Source organism: Lolium rigidum, chromosome 2 (assembly GCF_022539505.1).
Source record: "Lolium rigidum isolate FL_2022 chromosome 2, APGP_CSIRO_Lrig_0.1, whole genome shotgun sequence".
Lineage (NCBI taxonomy): Eukaryota > Viridiplantae > Streptophyta > Magnoliopsida > Poales > Poaceae > Lolium > Lolium rigidum.
In genome coordinates, this window is record NC_061509.1 from 41,690,584 (window position 1) to 41,711,765 (window position 21,182).

Consider the following 21,182-nt stretch of genomic DNA (forward strand, 5'->3'; position numbering starts at 1 on the left):
CGATGACGCATTCTTGCGCCATTCACCTTCTTGGAGGCGTCGCCGCGAGACCCTCCCTCCTTTGGTTCCTCAAGCTCTGCTAGGTGGCCGGCCCGTCGTTGAGTTCCCCCGTGAGTTTCAGTCTTGGTGCGGTGGTGAAAGTGCATGGAGCCCCCATGTGTGGTTTTGGTAATTAATGACAATCCCTATGGACTAATGTTTGCATTGAGTTATATTTGTAGGAGTTGTCCATAGGCAATTCTTGAACCATATGTTGGCTTCAAGATTGCAATAAGAAGAAATTGATGAAGGATATCAAGTGTCAAGTATGTCTTGAAGATGAAGATGAAGTGAGCCCTCAAGTTACTTCAAGACATCAACATGATGAAGAATGAAGAAATGATGTGGAAGTTCAAGATGAGCCATCTCGAAGAGATCCTTTGCTTGAGTCTTGCCATCCATATGGTGATCATGGATATGTGAAGATGCGCCGAAGAAGAAGCTCTCCCATGGTGGTTTATGGGGGAGCAATCTACAAGACTTCGTCAAGCAAGCACAAGCAAGAAAGGCGTTCCATCTTGTTGAGGTCAAGATCGTCGTCATCAAGCTCAAGTGGAATGCGCAAGTAAGGTTTGCTCTTGATAGGGTTTCTTTCTCACCGGTCTCATAGTGTAGTTGGAGACCGGTTTATAGTTTAGTTGCCGTACTATCAAGAGGGCTCTCGAGTGAGTAACTCGATCGTATCGTTCGGAGAGAGCTCAAACCTTTGCATCCTTGCATCATCTTTCTTGGTTGTTATTTGGATCTTATCCATGTGATGATTTAGAGCTTGTGCTTATTCTCATGACAAGCTCTAGTTCATCAAGAATGGTTTTTGCACGGGCAACTTGTTGCATTTTCAAGATTGGAGGTTTTACCGGTATGTCCTTTTTAGATAGGTCAAACCTTTCATCATTTGTTTCTATCATCCTTTGCTGGACTATGATGTTTCTATGCATATTGTTGTAGAGCTCGTTGTCGTGATTTCAACGAGCCCAAGATCATCGAAATCGGAGTCCGGATGCAAAAGTTATGCCCGTTTGAGTTTTGGTGTTTCTGCAGTTTGCTTTGGCCGGATTTTTTGGAAATATCCGGGCCGGATTATCCGGGCCGGATATTTCGGAAATATCCGGCCTCCCCGAAATTGGCTAAGGACCAGACGAAAAGCAGCTCTGGATAGGGGGCGGATATTTGGCCGGATTTTGACCTGGTTTTGTCCACCGAGGCCGGATTATCCGGGGGCGGATTATCCGGCCCTCACTTAGGCCGGAATATCCGGCCACGGTTCTGCCCAACGGCTCGATTCTCTTGGGGGGTATAAATACCCCCCTTCTTCCTCCTTGGGCTGTAGCTTCTTCCACTCTCTCTCTCCTCCATTGTTGTTCTTGAGAAGCTTGCCCTCTCTCTCTATCCCTCCATGATTCTTGCCCCCATTTGAGGGAAAAGAGAGGAGATCTAGATCTACACTTCTACCAATCAAATCCATCTCTTTGTGAGTGGAACTCTCTAGATCTTGATCTTGGTGTTCTTTGTGAATTCCTTTGTTCTTCCTCTCTTATTCCCCCAATAGCTTTTGTAGCTTTGTTGGAATTTGAGAGAGAAGGACTTGAGCATCTTTGTGGTGTTCTTGCCATTGCATTTGGTGCATCGGTTTGAGTTCTCCACGGTGATTCGTGGAGGTGAAAGCAAGAAAGTTGTTACTCTTGGGTTCTTGGAACCCTAGACGGATTCTAGGCCTTTGTGGCGGTTTGTTGGGAGCCTCCAATTAAGTTGTGGATGTGTGCCCCAATCTTTGTGTAAGGCCCGGTTTCCGCCTCGAAGGAAATCCCTTAGTGGAACCGTGACCTAGGCCTTTGTGGCGAGGGTCACCGGAGATTTAGGTGAGGCGCCTTCGTGGCGTTCGGTTTGTGGTGTTAGTACCGCATCTTGGGGTGAGGCCTTTGTGGCGTTGGTGTGCATCGAGCAACCACACCTCAAGGTTCGGGAGCACTAAGCAACCGCACCTCTCCACCGGAGATTAGCACTCGCAAGAGTGTGAACTCCGGGATAAATCATCGTCTCCCGCGTGCCTCGGTTATCTCTATACCCGAGCTCTTTACTTATGCACTTTACCTTGTGATAGCCATCGTGCTTGAAGTTATATATCTTGCTATCACATAGTTGCTTGTATTGCTTAGCATAAGTTTGTATATCTTGCTATCACATAGTTGCTTGTATTGCTTAGCATAAGTTTGTATATCTTGCTATCACATAGTTGCTTGTATTGCTTAGAATAAGTTGTTGGTGCACATAGGTGAACAATAGTATATAGGCTTTGGGCTTGACAAAGTAAACGCTAGTTTTATTCCGCATTTGTTAAGCCCATCTCGTAAAAGTTTTAAATCGCCTATTCACCCCCCCCTCTAGGCGACATCCGTGTCCTTTCAATTGGTATCGGAGCAAGGTCTCTCATTCTTAGGCTTCACCGCCTTGAGAGTAAAGATGTCGGTTAGGGGATTAGCGCACAATAACTTGGTTATATTTGATGGCACAAATTATGATCTATGGAAAATTTATGTGCTTAATATTTTGCGGCGTATGTCTCCGGATATGGAGCGATTTCTTGACATGGGTTTTTCTTCTCCTAAGGATCCTCAAAATTTATCTCTTGAGGAGGAGAAAAACTCTTGTCTCGATGCTCTTGCTTCTCATGTGTTTTCCATTGTTGTGAGCAATGTAGTTACTTCTTCAATCATGCCTTTTGGGAGCGCTCATGAATTATGGACAAAGCTTCAAGATAAATATGATGTGTCCAATATTATTGAGGATGATTGTATTGCTTCCACTTCCGGCCGTGATGAGTTCTCATCTTCATCCACTTCACCAAAGTGTGGTAAGACACAAGGTAATGATATGGTGAGTGGTGATGAAAATTGCAAGGTTGATATTGAGCTTACTATTGATGATTCTTCATCTCTATCTCATTGCAATGCTTCATCTTTGGACTTAAACACATCTAGCACTAGAAATGATTTACATGCTTGTGTTGATAGTCCTTGCATATCATGTGTAAGTTGCTTGAATAAATCTAATGATGATATGCTTGCTTTGTCTTGTGGCCATGATAAAAATGCTTATATTTCCTCTAGTTGTTGTGTGACTAACATTGTAGAGGAAACCAAAGATTCTATTGGTCAAGACAAGATCTTGAAAGGAGCCTCAAGTAACTCCTCATCTTTATCTCACGGTCCTCATATATGCCTTATGGCCAAGGGTTCCACGGTACCTCCTACCATGGAACCTAATATGTCTCGTGGTGATAAGGATGAGGATGAATATGAAGAAGAGGATTGGGTTGTCTCTCTACGCGATAAAGGTGAGAGCGTATTCAAGGTTATTTGCAAAGATAAAATTGCTAGCACTCACTTCTTTGAAATCTTGACTACCGCTATTGAGAGCCAAAAACTTATTTGGATGCATGAGAACACCATTGATAAAAAGGGTGCTCTTGAACGAGAGTATGCCGATGATGTAGCATCTCTAAAGAATGATCTTGAAGAAGAACAAGAGACCGTAGCCTCTCTTGAAGAGCAACTTGAAACCCTTGAAGTGTCTCAAAATGAAATAGTTTCTAAACTCACTAAGGAAAGAGACCATGCTAAAGCTCAAGTAAAAATGCTTAAAAAGGAAAATTCCAAAGTTGGCGTTGGTCATGGTAAACTTGTTAAGGATCTAGATGATCTAGACAAGGCCCACAAGGCCTTGGAGAGCGAACACTCTATCCTCACCAAGTCACATGAGCAACTCCAAGCTTCTTATTTAAAAGAGAATGATATGTTACCCACTCTTCTTAATATGTCTTGTGATGATGCTTGTGCTACTAACTCTACTCTTTGTGAAGCATCTATCTTGAAGGAGAATGTTGAGCTAAGGGCTCAACTTGAATTGCTAACTTGCAATTATGGGAAATTGGAAGAAAATCATGGAAAGCTTTCTCGCTCCCATGAGGATCTTCTAGCCTCTCATGATAGGCTAAAGTTAGCTCATGAGGCTATCATATCTAAGGCAACACCTTGTGAGCCTCATGTGGATACTAGCACTACTACTCAAAATGCTATATTGCCATGTGCTAGTCCTAGTAATTCATCCACTCATAATATTGCTAAATCTTGTGATGAATTATCTTCCTTGCCTTCTTGCTCTAACAATGAAGGTTCTACTTCCTCTAGTACTTGTGTTGTTACTAACCATGTAGAGGAAATCAAAGAGCTCAAGGCTCAAGTCACTTCTTTGAAGAATGACTTGGTAAAGAGTCATGAAGGGAAATGCAAACTTGACACGATGTTAAGTGTGCAACAATTCCCCAATGACAAGAGTGGACTTGGATTCAAATCCAACAACAAGAACAAGTCCAACAACAACAACAACAAGAAGAAGAAGGGCCAAGTACAAGTCAAAGACCCGGCCAAGATTGTTTGCTTCAAGTGCAAAATTGAAGGGCACCATGTTAGATCTTGCCCTTTGAAGAAGAAGCAAAAAGGGAAGCGGCCTCAAGCTCAAACTCATATTCAACCTCAAGTTGAAGAAATTCCACTTCCCAAGAAGAATCAAGCCAATGCTCCCATTGTGGAGAAATCTAGTGAGAAGAAGGAGAGGAAAAGAACTTGCTACATATGCCGTGAGAAGGGCCACATCTCCTCCTTTTGCACTATTGGTACCTCATCCAACTCTATCTCCATTGATGATGTTTATTCTCTTCGTAAGGATGAGGGTGGCAATGTGTTTGCCAAATATGTTGGTGCTCAAAGTGGTGTCAAGAAAAGAACCATTTGGGTTGCCAAGCCTATTGTGACTAACCTCTTAGGACCCAACTTAGTTGGGGACCAACAATCCAAAACTTGATCAATAGGTTCTTGTTGGAGGGCATTGGAGACTTGGCTACATCATGAAGAATTAAGGGATCTTCATCATTTATATTATCTCAAGCCAAGTCTTTTGGTTATCTTACTTCTATCATATACCCAATGTTCCTCCTTGCGGTAACATGTTCTCAACTCACTTATATTGAAAGTTACTCGCCCCTTTGCATGTGTTAGTTTTGTTCCTAGCATGTGTTTGTATATGTTGTGCTTCCTACTTGCTTTTCTTGAGAAATCAAGTCTATGTATGTTGGGTTGCACACCGTGTACTTGTGTTTGTGTTGGAGCCTCTTTGCATCTTGTTGTATCTTATATGGCTCTTATGAGAGATTAATGGACTATAACATTTTGGGGGAGTGATATGCCTTTAGGAATTTCACAATCCTAACAATGTGTGTACATGAGGAATATCACTTAGAATTGATATTGCAAGATTATCTAGTCTCTATGTGGTATGTCATCTTCATGAGAAATTCAAATTCTAATGTTCATTAATATCTCTAGTTGGATCTTATTTGCCTCTTGTGAAAATAAATTCCTTATCACATTATGGGGGAGTAATAAGCTTTGTGCATATTACAAGCCTAGGAAATGTGAGCATTTGAGGTTGTGTCACATAGAATTGATATTGTAAATTATCTCTCCTATGTGGCATGTTTGCTCAAACAAGCTCCAATTTGCTTAAATGGCTTCATTGCTAATATCTTTGTGGATCTTATTTGTGAAAGTTCTTCTTGGCATGGTTTTTCACAACGTGTCCCTCAATACCTTTACGGAAAACCATGTGCTTCAAGTCATACTATTAATTGCTTTGCATGTTGGTATGAATACTATTAATTGCTTTGCATGTTGGTATGAATACTATTAATTGCTTTGCATGTTGGTATGAATACTATTAATTGCCTTGCATGTTGGTATGACTAAATGAAGCTATCAAGAAACTATCTTTGCATGATGGTTAACTCTTATCTTTTACCATATGCTTTGTTCAGCTGTAAATATGATCTTATGTATACTTACAAACTACCACCGGGAAATATTTCCTAATACCTCTTGTCCTAGGACAATTGGTAATCAAGTATGAGGTAGATATTTATTGATCATATCTACATTGGCTCTTGTATTTATTTTGCCTTATATATTGCCATGAATTTGTTGTGCTTTGACTCCCATGTGTCTTCCTTGCATCTTATGGATATAAGTTGTCTATTCAAACTTTCTTAGCATTGTTAGAAGATATAGGTAGCGTGATGATCCTAGTTTTGTGCATTTTGTATTCATATAAAAAATCCTTGATAATGCACCAAACTTGGGGAGCTCTTCTATATTATTAGAATGCTTAACATCTCTTGATCTTTATCAAAAATTGGGTTTTGGGAGACATAAAATTTTCTTTTTGGTACTTTGTGCCATCATAAAAAATGTCGAGGGTTTGGTTTATTTGTTGGAACCTTGCTCTCTTGGGAGTTGGTTATCTCATTCCTTTGTGCTTAGGTTTAATTAGCTTCTTATAATGAGATAAGTCTTTGGAGTCAATCTTGTGTTGATTTGATTCTTTGATATAATTTGGACAACCATTGTCTCTTGGTTTATTTGGTGTTTTGTCCAAATTGTATCTTCCTTTGGTTCTTAAAAGTATGGTGCATGCATATTTAATATATGTATATCTTATGGCATGTGTCACTTTCTATGATCCAATATATAGGGTAAACTCCATCAAATCCTAATTTGGCTAAGATGTGCATGAAATTCAATTTCATATCTATATGCACATAGAATTGTGGAGTTTGTCCTATATGTTGTAGTGTGTCTAACTACTTCGGACCCAATTAGTTTGGGGACCATTTTGTACTTACCTTTGTGTTAGGTACAATGGATATGCATTGGATGCTTGTCTCACTCTTGGAAATAAGTGGTGACTCAATGGTAACTTGAGGCAAGCTAGGATGGTCAACGAACACATATCTACTACATCCACACCAATGCTATCTCGGTAACAAGTATCTTCACATGCATACTTTTCTTGTATCCAACCTTATGGTTGCATCTTGGCATGAATCTCTTGATTTGCAAATATTGTGCTTCTTGCAAAAGTCTTAACGAAACCTCTTTATTGCAAATGTGAGTAATTTGAGATGAGTACATATGTTGGGAAATATATAAAATCATGCTCATGATTCACCCATCCCATCTATGCCTATCTAGCAATTTTATTGCATATCAATTCCTCAAGCCTCTCACATGTGCAATATCGATTAAAGTGCAAATTGAGTTATTTCTTTTAGTATCCTCGTTTGTGATACTTGTTGCCTTTCTCAAATGCATCTCAACTAACTTCTATCCCTTGTTGATATTTGTGATGTATTTTATATGTTTGTGGTTGAAGTTCACGAATGTACAACAAGACAAAATTGAGCCTTTTGGCCATGCTATTAAGCAAATATTCTTATTGGTATATTGCATGACTTCATTTTGGGATATCATACTATATTTCTTGAGTATCCATTTTGTGTGTGCATGTTTCTTTGTGGATAAATATCTTTGTGATATTGCTCACTTAGAGAAACTTATACACATAAGAGATGATACATCTCCATTTGATATCTTATTTATTTGTTGCATGTTGATTGGTCATGCTAAGCAATATAATTTATTGAAGACTATGATGATGCTTTTTGCTCATCCTTGTAATAGTCTTATAATATGCTTTATCATGCCTTTCACATATCCTCTTGGTTGAGCCTTTTATTATGGTGCCTCCTACTTGTTGCTCAACCATTTGTTTGTTGCAAGTATTAAGCTTAATTTTCTATCTATGATCTATTGCAAATGTTTGTGTTTTAAATGGTAATGAGGGAGTAAGGATTCCATGTTATGCATATTGTATTCAAATGCAACATTTTAAGTTATGCATGTACCTTGGGGAGCTTCCTCATTCTATTTAAGGCACTATTTTGTGGTGATCATTAGAGTTTGATTCACTTGGTATCTTTTGTTTTGAATGATATTATGGGAGTGATGATTCCATGTTTGTGCACTTTATACTCCAATGCAAATTGTCTTGTTTTGTGCACAAACCTTGGGGAGCTTCCTCATATTAGTTAGAGCAATCTTCTTGATCTTATCATAATATCTTTCTTTCTTTTGGTATCTTCTTTGTGGTTCATTTGGTTGCTTGCTTCATTTGTTGAAGCTTCTTGACGTTGTTATCTTTTTGCAATCTTTGATCCTATCTATGGTGTGACTCCTTCCGAATATTCGTAATTGGATATGTGCATTTGATTCCACTCAAATTATGAGAAATGCACCACGCTATGGAGGATCTCTCACTATATTGGCCTTCTAAATTTTTCACCCATTTCGGCAATTGGTGCCAATGGGGGAGAAGTTTGGAGGGTTTAAGGGAATTTGGTTATGTCTTTGCTTTGTGCTTAAGCATGTGCCTTTATTGCATTGCATCTTGTTGCTTTGCATAGTTGAATATTTAGAGGAAACTCCACTAGGCTTTGAATGCCATTATATGCAATGAAAGTCAAGATCATTCACACATGCATATATTATGGGGAGTTTGCTCTATATATTCAACTTATTTGTTACTTAAATTCCTTATATAAACCCTCTCAAAGAGATTGTCATCAATTACCAAAATGGGGGAGATTGAAAGTGCATGGAGCCCCCATGTGTGGTTTTGGTAATTAATGACAATCCCTATGGACTAATGTTTGCATTGAGTTATATTTGTAGGAGTTGTCCATAGGCAATTCTTGAACCATATGTTGGCTTCAAGATTGCAATAAGAAGAAATTGATGAAGGATATCAAGTGTCAAGTATGTCTTGAAGATGAAGATGAAGTGAGCCCTCAAGTTACTTCAAGACATCAACATGATGAAGAATGAAGAAATGATGTGGAAGTTCAAGATGAGCCATCTCGAAGAGATCCTTTGCTTGAGTCTTGCCATCCATATGGTGATCATGGATATGTGAAGATGCGCCGAAGAAGAAGCTCTCCCATGGTGGTTTATGGGGGAGCAATCTACAAGACTTCGTCAAGCAAGCACAAGCAAGAAAGGCGTTCCATCTTGTTGAGGTCAAGATCGTCGTCATCAAGCTCAAGTGGAATGCGCAAGTAAGGTTTGCTCTTGATAGGGTTTCTTTCTCACCGGTCTCATAGTGTAGTTGGAGACCGGTTTATAGTTTAGTTGCCGTACTATCAAGAGGGCTCTCGAGTGAGTAACTCGATCGTATCGTTCGGAGAGAGCTCAAACCTTTGCATCCTTGCATCATCTTTCTTGGTTGTTATTTGGATCTTATCCATGTGATGATTTAGAGCTTGTGCTTATTCTCATGACAAGCTCTAGTTCATCAAGAATGGTTTTTGCACGGGCAACTTGTTGCATTTTCAAGATTGGAGGTTTTACCGGTATGTCCTTTTTAGATAGGTCAAACCTTTCATCATTTGTTTCTATCATCCTTTGCTGGACTATGATGTTTCTATGCATATTGTTGTAGAGCTCGTTGTCGTGATTTCAACGAGCCCAAGATCATCGAAATCGGAGTCCGGATGCAAAAGTTATGCCCGTTTGAGTTTTGGTGTTTCTGCAGTTTGCTTTGGCCGGATTTTTTGGAAATATCCGGGCCGGATTATCCGGGCCGGATATTTCGGAAATATCCGGCCTCCCGAAATTGGCTAAGGACCAGACGAAAAGCAGCTCTGGATAGGGGGCGGATATTTGGCCGGATTTTGACCTGGTTTTGTCCCTGAGGCCGGATTATCCGGGGGGGGCGGATTATCCGGCCCTCACTTAGGCCGGAATATCCGGCCCTGGTTCTGCCCAACGGCTCGATTCTCTTGGGGGGTATAAATACCCCCCTTCTTCCTCCTTGGGCTGTAGCTTCTTCCACTCTCTCTCTCCTCCATTGTTGTTCTTGAGAAGCTTGCCCTCTCTCTCTATCCCTCCATGATTCTTGCCCCCATTTGAGGGAAAGAGAGAGGAGATCTAGATCTACACTTCTACCAATCAAATCCATCTCTTTGTGAGTGGAACTCTCTAGATCTTGATCTTGGTGTTCTTTGTGAATTCCTTTGTTCTTCCTCTCTTATTCCCCCAATAGCTTTTGTAGCTTTGTTGGAATTTGAGAGAGAAGGACTTGAGCATCTTTGTGGTGTTCTTGCCATTGCATTTGGTGCATCGGTTTGAGTTCTCCACGGTGATTCGTGGAGGTGAAAGCAAGAAAGTTGTTACTCTTGGGTTCTTGGAACCCTAGACGGATTCTAGGCCTTTGTGGCGGTTTGTTGGGAGCCTCCAATTAAGTTGTGGATGTGTGCCCCAATCTTTGTGTAAGGCCCGGTTTCCGCCTCGAAGGAAATCCCTTAGTGGAACCGTGACCTAGGCCTTTGTGGCGAGGGTCACCGGAGATTTAGGTGAGGCGCCTTCGTGGCGTTCGGTTTGTGGTGTTAGTACCGCATCTTGGGGTGAGGCCTTTGTGGCGTTGGTGTGCATCGAGCAACCACACCTCAAGGTTCGGGAGCACTAAGCAACCGCACCTCTCCACCGGAGATTAGCACTCGCAAGAGTGTGAACTCCGGGATAAATCATCGTCTCCCGCGTGCCTCGGTTATCTCTATACCCGAGCTCTTTACTTATGCACTTTACCTTGTGATAGCCATCGTGCTTGAAGTTATATATCTTGCTATCACATAGTTGCTTGTATTGCTTAGCATAAGTTTGTATATCTTGCTATCACATAGTTGCTTGTATTGCTTAGCATAAGTTTGTATATCTTGCTATCACATAGTTGCTTGTATTGCTTAGAATAAGTTGTTGGTGCACATAGGTGAACAATAGTATATAGGCTTTGGGCTTGACAAAGTAAACGCTAGTTTTATTCCGCATTTGTTAAGCCCATCTCGTAAAAGTTTTAAATCGCCTATTTTTGTTTTCTCTTGATTTTTGTTTTATTAGCATATTTGTGCTAATAAAACCCGATTTGCTCGTAAAAAAAGAGTATCAGATTGTATATCAAATGTGATATACATACTTGAGAGATATCGGAAATTTCTACGATTGTATTGTTATGTAATTTTTGTTGCTTCTTGTTTGAGATGTAGTTTCTATATAAGGGATTGGTTGATCCAATATCTTTGCAATGGAATTGTATAGGATTCTTACCTGTATGAGTTTTACTATAGAGTCCGTTTAATTCAAATGATTGAACCTACAAAATTCTTATGGATTGATTTCCTATATGATAATCACATAGGATTTCTTGCAAGAGGTTAGATCTCTTAGATGACATGTACTTAATCAAATAGAAATTTCATATGTTTTTCCTACGGTACAATCAAACGACTTCTACAACTAATTCCTATGTTTTTTAATTCCTGTAGAGCTTCACATGCCATGACATTAAGTTCTTTGTGAATCCGAATGATTATGCCCTACTGCGTCACAACAGCTAAAATGCCATGCCTTCTTGTGAGTGCTAAGTGCTAGTTGCTTCATTCGTGACGAGGACCCATCTTTGTCCATGTCTGACTTGCCTCTATCGGCCCATGAATCGATGTTCGGTAGAATTGACCCTGTCCAAAAGCACAAAAAAGCATTAGGATGAACATAGAAGTAAATGTAGCAAAAAATGTGGTAAAATATGTAGAAAATTGGCAAGATAAGCAACCTCTTCACTCATGCCATCATCAATATTACCTGAGGGTGGACCATTCCTGACAACGTACAAGTCACAGTTTTTTCTCCTTTTATGAGCTTGCATCATTTGTTCTACATGCTCCTCGCCGGTCAGGGGCGGCCAAATCAACGTCCCAAACATACACAACAATTGATCCATACTTTGTTATACATACCAGTAATGGAGAAATGTTAATCACAAATTGAGTTAAATATTACCCGGTGCACCAAGTTTAGCACAGACACATGGAAGATCAGCGCCGGTGAGGCGTTCGCGGCGGAAGCAAACAGCATGCCTGAATTGGACTCTGTGGCAGAAAAAAAAGTGTGATTAGCATAATGGGAATGAAAAAAAATAAGGCTGCGGTCGCGCCAAGCGTCCAAAGTCTTAAGTCGCGAATATTCACGCGAGCGCACGCGCTAGTGTGGTGCAACCCTATGTGTGTCTCTACCATTTTAGATGTTACAAAAAAGCTCTCCTTATAAGTTGCTCCAAACCTTCTTTCCTTAGCAATGTGGGACTAAAGATTGGTCATGCCTCCACAACCTCTAGTATGCATAGCTATTTTCTGAAACTGGATCATGGCCCATTATTCACGTTGATGGGCTGAATAGGGCGGACCATACACATACTATTATTACTACACATATATTGGCCTGCTGTGAGGATGAGACTGAGAGTGTATGGAATATTTTAATGGTCATGCATGCAACCTTCGATGGGTCATGAATGCGCAACGCTGAGCTCCTGAACACTGTGGCGTCCGTGCTGGTGGTCCGTTTCGTTGCATGGTACCTCTACGCCACTTACTCTACCTATGTGTTCGACCAATTACGAGACTACCCATGAATCACTTTTTGTCGGACCAAATTTGTTGGGAAAAGTGGTCGCGAGCATCTGTTTGTGTCGCCGCGCGGACATATTTTGTCTGCGCGACAGTTTGCGTCTGGGTGTGCGCTCCCCGGGGCGACCCATTTTTTGATTTGCAAAGAAAGTAGTACACTCAAACTATACAAAGTAGTTCTAGAAGCCTAGACTACTTTCTGCCTCACGGGCCAGCCCCGTCGTTGCGTCGCTCCCTCGTCTGCTTCTCCGCCGCCTCCCGTGCGGCCGCTAGGGCTCGGTGCACTTGTCGCGTCCTCTAGCGAGGCACTGCCACGGCCTCGCGTTGGCGGCGTCGTCCTTGAGCGTCTCGAAGGACTCAACTAACGCCCTCTGTTCCGTCGCATTCTCCTCCAGGGTAGGCGCATCACATGGGCGGACACATGTGTATTCATGGGAATGCAGGTGAATACCCAAAATTTTGACAATTTTTGAAAATTATTTGAAATATCCATCAGCGCTTGTTTACTTTGTGTAGAAATCTATGCTTCTCTGGACATAAGGACGCGTAAGCTTTGCTGGTTAGAGTAGTTGCATGGTGCACCGATGGTCATGAGATCAAATGGTACTTGCCACTGTTTTTTAGTAATTTTTCTTTTATTTTTGAATACCCATTGTTAAAAGCTTGTGCCCGCCCATGGCGCATCAGGGTCATCGAAAGACCATGAGATGTCGGAGTCGGCGTCCTCTGCGGCTGCGGCGGCCGCCACCCTGCGATGTTCCATCTCGGCGTCGAACCCCGCATGGACTGCCCGCTCCTCCTCTGCTTCCTCCTCCGCGAGAGCCAAGGCCTCATCTACCGCGTCAAGACCGAGCACGTCTTCGTCAACGGTGACTAGAGATCATCGTCGGCCGCCGCACCTGCAGATCCCGGTGAGGTATCATGGGGACGATTTTTTTTTGTGAAAATGGGTTAGCAGCCGTGTACAATTAGGTTTCATTGCGCAGTTTTTGTAAAATCTATTATGTTTGTAGTTGAATTGCACCGAGGAACTCAAAACTCGTAGTTTATTTCTCTCACAAAATTCAGTTTCAAGTTATTTATTTTGAAAGAACCATTCATTTATGTCTGCCTCCCTGCTCTTAGTGGCTACTCGCCTCTTCTGCATTTACTGAATTATTTGGTATGCTAACTGCATGTTGGTTGATTCTGCAAATGAAATTGCAATGCATTGGAAGCGCAGTTCTATTCAGATAGGGCTTATGCTTGTCTCGACAAGTACGTTTACCTGACTTAGGAGCTTTGGCTTATCAGTTGTTGCAAAGGCTATCTCATGCATTGGCCTGAAAAATTTAGAACATATAGATAATAACTAATTAACTAATAAAAAGGTATCCATTCATCCCTCCAACAAAAGCCAAAAGACGTTTGAAGAAACACCTGAACCGATAATGTTAATGAAGGTTTAATTTCCTAGTTTCCTAGTATCTTAAACAATTCTAGGAGCAGATATGTAACTAAATAGCAGCGTTTTTACATAGTTTTAAATCATAGATTGTATAAAGCCTTTCACCAGAACAGGAAATTCTGGCACAATGCGAGTCTATAACACCAAATATTATTTTGAAACCGTTTGGCAGGGGAAAGCTGGATTTATTTTCAAGACCATGCATGAGCTGCATGTATGTTCTTTAAGAATTTAAGATAGAAATAGTACAACGCCAAAACAAAGGGACAGCCAAAGAGTTCTACATCACCAAAAGAAATATATCATTATTAAATTAAAAACTATTTTCATGGAATACAAAGTTTGCATACAGCAAGAATTATTGCACACATGCACATGTGTCAAAATCTCAAAACCCAAAGCACGAATGTGCGTGAACTGAAAGGGAAACTATGTACCTGGTAACGAGATGAACACTGTTATCATCGTTGATATTGGTGCTACAAACATCAGACTCGTTTGCTTCGAGCGCTAGAGCCTCTAGATTGGAGGAAGAACCGAATGCCGGAGGTGGATGGACCCTGAAGAATAGACATGCAACCACACCATAATTACCATACATGCAAGAGCAGTGACCAGTCATAGGTAACTGAAACAGATTCAGATATTGCACTCACATTTGACTAGCCAAGTGGTCGGATGCAGCCATCTCCACCTTGGGATCGAAGGAATCATCCACATCACCGTCGATAATCCTAGACACCTGAAGAATCAGAATCAAACCCAGCAAGTTGATTCAGAAACCACGGAGAATCGCATGCAGAGATACGATATTTGAAGAACAAGAATCCCTTATATGGGCTTAAAGCCAAACAGGTTCAGTGCAACATCACGGGATCTGTTCTGCCGGAATATGTTTGTTACCTGAACGACGCGCACCGCCAGGGCGGGCCGGCGCTGCGGGTCGCGCGCCTCCTCAAGCAGCCGCTGGTGCGTCACCACGTCCTCCGCTCTCTCCGCGTTCACATCCAGCGCGTACCTGCACGGGCGACGAACATGCATGAGCGGCGGCGGCGCCGGCAACTGGTAGTGCCGAGCAACTGGGGTGGGTAGAGGAACTCACCTGGCGGGGAGACGGTGAAAGTGTGCCCAGAGCGCGTCCTGGAAGGCGGGGGATATCTCCTCCGCGCCGGCGGCGTCGGCGCGAAGGCGGGCGAGCACCTCGTTGTATACCTCAAGGCGGCGGCCCTGCTTGTCCGTACGCCGCCCCCCAGCGCCGATTTCCGGCTGCAGCGGCGGCGACGGCGATTCATCGACGGCCATATCAACGACCGATCGATCGATCCAGCAAGAAATCTGGGGGCGGGCGGCGCTCACGGGACGGCAGTGCTACTCCTGCCGCACTGCTTGCATGGGGCGGTGGCGACTGCTCGCACGTGAAGAGGCGCGCGGCGAGAAGAAAAAGGCCAGAGCTTTATAGCGGTAGCCGATCGAGACGGACGGCCAACTCAGATCATCAGAGAAAGAAGAAACAAAGACGGGAAGCAAATCAGCAATGTACTACTACTGGCTGCTATATCAGATTAGCAAATTAGCAATGCTTCTTTTGGGATCGGATTGGGATCCAATTGATTTGATTTGATTTGTGTTAGGAAAGGAAAGAAATTGAGAGACTTGATTTGTGTACGTTCGGGGAGGAAAGCAAAGATAGTGGGATGTGATTTGATTTGCGTGCGTGCCCCCCTGATTTGCTCCCTGTTTATTAGAGTATATTGATTTAACAGGATTTGGTGGCATGGAGGATGGGTGATGATAAAAGAATGGGGAGACGAAGTCAGATGTGATGCGGAGAATGGAGGATGGGTACTTTACATGCACACCGTAAAGTATTTCTTGACCGACAATTCTAGAAAATAATTCCTTGGCAAATAAGTTATTACAAGGTAAAAAATAAATTATGTGAAAACTTGTTCTCTATTGCTAAAAAAAATATTAACGACCAAATAAATTGACTTACTCCACAAAATTACAACTCTATGGGCTTCTCAACATCTAGGGGGTAGTAATCGAATTGATCACCGGATTGTTGTGGAACCTAGAAGATGTGGCCCACAAGGCATTGACTATGGTAGTGCATCGCTCTTTTCTAGCTTTGTCTCGAGCCCTTTGGCGCCGCATTGAAATGCGAATATATATGGTCCTAAGATGGCTTATGTGCGATGTGAAACAATAGTACGTGTAAACATCCGTACCGGTGAATGTTGCGGTTCGACGGTTCACCGGTCAGACAATTGATGGCTTTCCATAACGCATTTTAATTACTTTTCATCATAAAATATCTTTTTTTATTAAAAAAAGTTCTCCAATGTACGACAACGCGTCCTAGTCAATTGGTTTCTAATTCAACCCGGCATACATCACGCTTGAATTCAAGGTCTAAATCATGTCGAACACCGTAAGTCTATTCCGAAGCCTCGCGATACAGAGTCTTGCGACCTAGTCAGGTAAATTGGAATATGAGTCGATGGATAATTCATAGCCTAGTGGGCTTTGGATTTTGGGGGCCCTAAGCAGTCATCCACCTCGCTCCTTCCCATCGACGATCCTATGCTACAAGGTGAGGACGTCTCTACCGAAACCGATTTACTATGTTAAAAACATATCTATTCATTTTATTGATCATGTTTGTCTCTAATATGTTCCATGGTTTTTGGGTACTAATCAAATATCTTCCATAATACGATACCTCCATGTTTTTCCTGGTTTTATCATGAGTTTGGTGAAAACCTTTTTGGTTCTCTACACAGGTGAAACGAAGTAATGTCTTTTATTTGTCAATCCGCCCCTATATATGCGAGTACTTGCTTTCCCATCTATTTTGTCTCTCCCCATAAATTGGTTCATCTCAGATAATTCCTATGGAGCTATTTCGCCTCTCTGCCAGATAATCGGTTGGTTTCATCCCAAATGGTTAGCCAATCTTGGTACATGCAATCTAAACACATACTTCAATCATGTCTATACATTTCAAACACTTCAACATCTTGGATCCAGATACCCTTCACATCATGATAAGCTAAAGTAATCCATGGGCCAACTCGATATCTGAAATATCTACGGAAGCAATTAAATATTTTTCTCAGATTTGTTGCTCTATGTGTTTTTACTCAATTAGAAAGTCAAGTCCATGGATTGTTGCACTCCCTCTGTCTCATGAAATTTGGATGTATCTAGATACTAATTAAGTTTCATGAGACAGAGGGAGTACATATCCGTAAATAGACAAAAGCTTGTAATGCCATCAAACCCTAGTCCCTTATCCATATATCCATATTATGGCTCTTTCCGATGCTTGGGAGCCATTTCGCCTCTTGCTGTAAATCCTCTTGCATCCCATAGGATACCCTCGGGAGCCATTTCGCCTTTCTCCCCGCAAAGCCACACACACTGTGCACTACTATTTAGAAAAGGTAAATGACAATAACACCCACCCTAAATAGACAAAAGCATGTAATACTGTCAAACCCTGGCCCTTATCCCTGTGTCAATGTTATGGGTCCGCCCGATGCTCGGGAGCTATTTCGCCTTTCTCCCTGCAAAGCCACACACACTGCACCGCATGGCATGAATATTATATTTAGAAAAGGTAAATGATAATAACACCCACCCTAAATAGACAAAGGCATGTAATGTCGTCAAACCCTAGCCCCTTATCCCAATGTCCATGTTATTGCTCTCCCGATGCTCGCAGTGGCGGAGCCAGGACATAAATCTTGTGCAGTCAGTTTAAAGTTGTGTAGTCAGATACATGCATTTATATGATTTTTTGATTATTGTTTGCATGATTTCTTGCCTATGTACCTAAAAGCAGTGTAGTCAATTGACAACACTGTTATAGTGTGGCTCCGCCACTGGATGCTCGAGAGCCATTTCACATCTCACTGTAAATCGAACTATGCCCTCGGAAACCATTTCTCCTATCTCCTCGCAATGCCAGCTAGTATCATCCCCAAACACTTTGCTCCCACTAGGTTCATCCAATATAGACACATAGTAGTTCAATCGTGTCTACATTAGGTAGCTTAATTTGTCCTGATCACTATTTCACGGTACTGACATCAAATTTTGAACCTAGATGCTGTCCACAGCATGATAAGCTAAACTAGTCTAATATGGGCCGATAGGATATCATAAACAATAGAAGGAAGCAAAAAACAAGAGCATCCCTGTTGCCATTTTAGGCTACTCCCTGCATAGAGTACTTGCCATTTTAGATAGCTGCTGCAGGTTGTAGAGTTTGACTTTGGGTGACACATTGGAACTAGCAGAGCTGAGACATGGAGACCCGCATGCGTGCGCGACTCGGTAGCCGTTGTCGATCCGCCGCGTCACATACACATGGACCAGATTAGCTCTATGTGGAATATGCTTTCCCTCACCGGTACACTACTCCTTAGATTAATCCATCCAAGAAGATGTGTCGGAACGAGGCAGGACGATTCCAGCGGCAGCCAGCTTCCACCAGCAACTAGCTACTTGCCGCTAGTTTATCATTGACCTGGACGAGCGATCGGTAGTACTTAGGCCTGCTGGTTAATTAATATGCTAATTAGGGTTTATGCCAAAGGTTTGTACGGCCATTGGAGAAGGCATATCCTATTGGCAGCCGTAGATACTCTTTATGTTCAATGTATTAGTTCATCGTGGATTTGGACAGTCTTTGCGGTGTAATTTGTTATCTTACTTTTCACGACACTAGGCATATATTATTCTTCGAGTACTCTTACGTCCCAGTCGATCAAATGTTAAATTCGTTCATATATAGCCCTCAAATTGGACCACGGTGCCTGAATAACTTGTTACAAATATACATTACATTGCTTATTTAACTACTTGCTGAAAATATAAATGCATATGCGTTCCAAAACAGAAATCTCTTTAAGCGTTCCTGATATATATATATATTTTGGAAAAGTGCTTCCTCTTCATATCGATGTGAAAGTGTTCCTACGTTTCCCCTTCATATCGACTTCACCAAGGAAATTAAATACCTAGTATTGTTTAATTAAATAACTCTATCTTCTTTATACTCACATCATCTCGATTTGGGAATGTGAAAAATGTACATTAATAAGTGGATTGGGTGAGAAAAAAAGTTTTCTTACATTAATTTGTGTAGATTTTTTTGTTGCAAAACATGTTTTTGAGGTATTTTAATCTCATGTGCTCCATCAGCCTGAGTTTGTAACCCCTAAATGTATTTTAAGCAAAGTTCTCACTAGTTTGATAAATAATGTATGAGTAATAGTACATCACAAAAATATACCATTGCATTCACTTTTTTAAAATCAATATATAAATAATATAACAAATAACTTAAATTTTAGTTAACCAAATTGATAGTCCACAAAATGTAAAATATGGGTAGCCCTTATGAAACCAGGGCTGAGGAGGAGTGCGGACAAACGGTTTACAAGCTCTCTTTTTTATTTAACTATTCACTATATATACTTAGGTTTTCACTTTTATCACTTCGATTTTATGTAGCCTAAAATATAAAGTAGTTTTTTACATGCTTCCTTATAGTATACATCACTCACTACCTCCAGGACTTTTTTTTTATCATGTCTGATATGATTTAGAAATTTTAAGAATGAAAGGCTTCTGTGAGCTTGTCCTCCATTTGCAGTTTCCAGCCGGAGGAGCTACTAGTTTGAGCCTACTCGTCCATTCCTTTGACATGGAAAAGAAGAGAGCGAGTGCATGCCGACGTGGCGCCCGTACGCGTCTGCATGCAGGGCTCGTTCTGAAGTTAGTATCTGGTGCCGGCAGCTCTCAGTGAGTGCGCATGCGTCGCTCCTCCTGGAGCGGCTCGGGCGGAGCCCAGACCACCACCACCTAGCCGCCCCCTCCCCTGGGTCCTCCCCCGCCGCCGCTGGTGGATGCCGCCGGGCAAAGCCCGTGCGGTGGCCGGTGGCGGCGGGTCTTCTCCCGACGATGCGAGATCCTCCCTCGATGGCGCCGGCCGAGCCCAAGCGGGCGTTTGGTTGGTGCGGGTGAAGCCGGCCGCGCCCAAGCGGGCGTCGGTGCGGGCGAGGCCGACGCGGCCAAGCGGCCGTTGGCGCGGCGAGGCCGGCCGCGCTCACGCGGGAGTCGGAGTGGTTGTGCGCCGGGGCGGCGGGCCCAGGCTGCGGTGGCGGTCGCCGGCGAATTGAGGCTGCTGCTCAGCGCGGACGACGTCGGCGCGGGTAAGTACGGCCTCGCCCAAGCGGGCGCCGGTGCGGAAGTGGGACGGGGCGCGGCGGTTCCTGGCGGGCCGATGGAGGTCGGCAGCTGCGGCGTGTGCTGCTTTGCGCCTGGCCGCGCGGGCCCGATTGGGCCGGATCTGGGCAGCTCGGGCCACGGCTTTTCCGTGGTGGCGCGATACACTTCTCCGGCTGCTTCCAGTCATGGTGGAGCGGATGGCCAAGCGGTCCTTGCTCCAGATCCGGAGCTCTGGCGGCTGAGGCAGTTTGCAGGCTGCCTGGCTGACGGCTGGAAGTATGTGCGGTGCACACAGGCTCTTGGTTGCCGGCGGAGGTGCTGGTCATGAAGGCGTCTTTCGATGGTGCTCCGGAGAGGTATGTGGAGCAGTTGGGTGTGACTGAGGTGTGCCGGAACTCAGGTTCCGGCGAGATGCGCGATTCTCCGGATGAAAATCTTGCTCGACTCCCGTCAGTGCTGGTGACGACGTCACTGTTGGGTGTCGTTTGCCTTGTTGAAGGCGTCACTGAGGAGATCGTGCACCTCTCCCACTCTTGGTTCTTGTCTTTGGGTGAAAACCTAAATCCGCTTGTCGGATTGGCGATGGCAGCATCCCCGATGTCGCGACTTTGTTGGAAGCATCGTTTTGGAGACTTAGTACCGATGGGAGCACATGGACTGCGGTCAAGCGGTTGGCCGGGCACTATCAATGGCGGACGTTCTTGGAGTCTGTGGTGATCGTGGGTTGCCCCGTGGTGGCGAGAGCAAGAGCACTCTCGACATGCAGACGGCGTCAGACGAGTCCTGTTTCCGCCCTCTCAAGACCGCAGCGGCACATGCCGCCTCCCTTCGGTTATGTCTTCTCTCTCTGGTGTTGTTGAAGCCGACGAACAAGCTCGTGGCAAATGTGATCGATGCAACATGATTGGAGTGACCTTGGTGCTGTTGCAATGAAGTCGAAGTCGTCCCATCGTAAGCACGATGGATGATGTTCGGTGACGCTGCTTGCCCCGGTGGTGTGCTTTTTATGTTTGTTTCGCTCCTAACCTTCCTTCCTTGCGTCCTTTA

At 43.2% G+C, this 21,182-nt stretch overlaps 1 protein-coding gene across 2 annotated transcripts in view; it reads right to left on the bottom strand.

The window, feature by feature from the left end:
* Positions 1-15,093, bottom strand: part of LOC124691651 (serine/threonine-protein kinase STY46-like) — a 39,037-nt gene extending 23,944 nt beyond the window's left edge. Inside the window, exons 1-4 of one of the 2 annotated variants that reach the window (XM_047224925.1) lie at positions 14,796-14,841; positions 14,549-14,634; positions 14,330-14,452; positions 13,713-13,767 (exon numbers count right to left, since the gene is read on the bottom strand). In XM_047224925.1, the coding sequence (XP_047080881.1) occupies positions 13,713-13,767; positions 14,330-14,452; positions 14,549-14,580 (210 nt within the window). In that variant the 5' untranslated portion in view covers positions 14,581-14,634; positions 14,796-14,841. Of the gene's footprint in view, positions 1-13,712; positions 13,768-14,329; positions 14,453-14,548; positions 14,635-14,795; positions 14,911-14,994 lie in introns of those variants that run through there. The other variant, XM_047224926.1, reaches the window with a different exon arrangement.
* Positions 15,094-21,182: the final 6,089 nt, after the last annotated feature.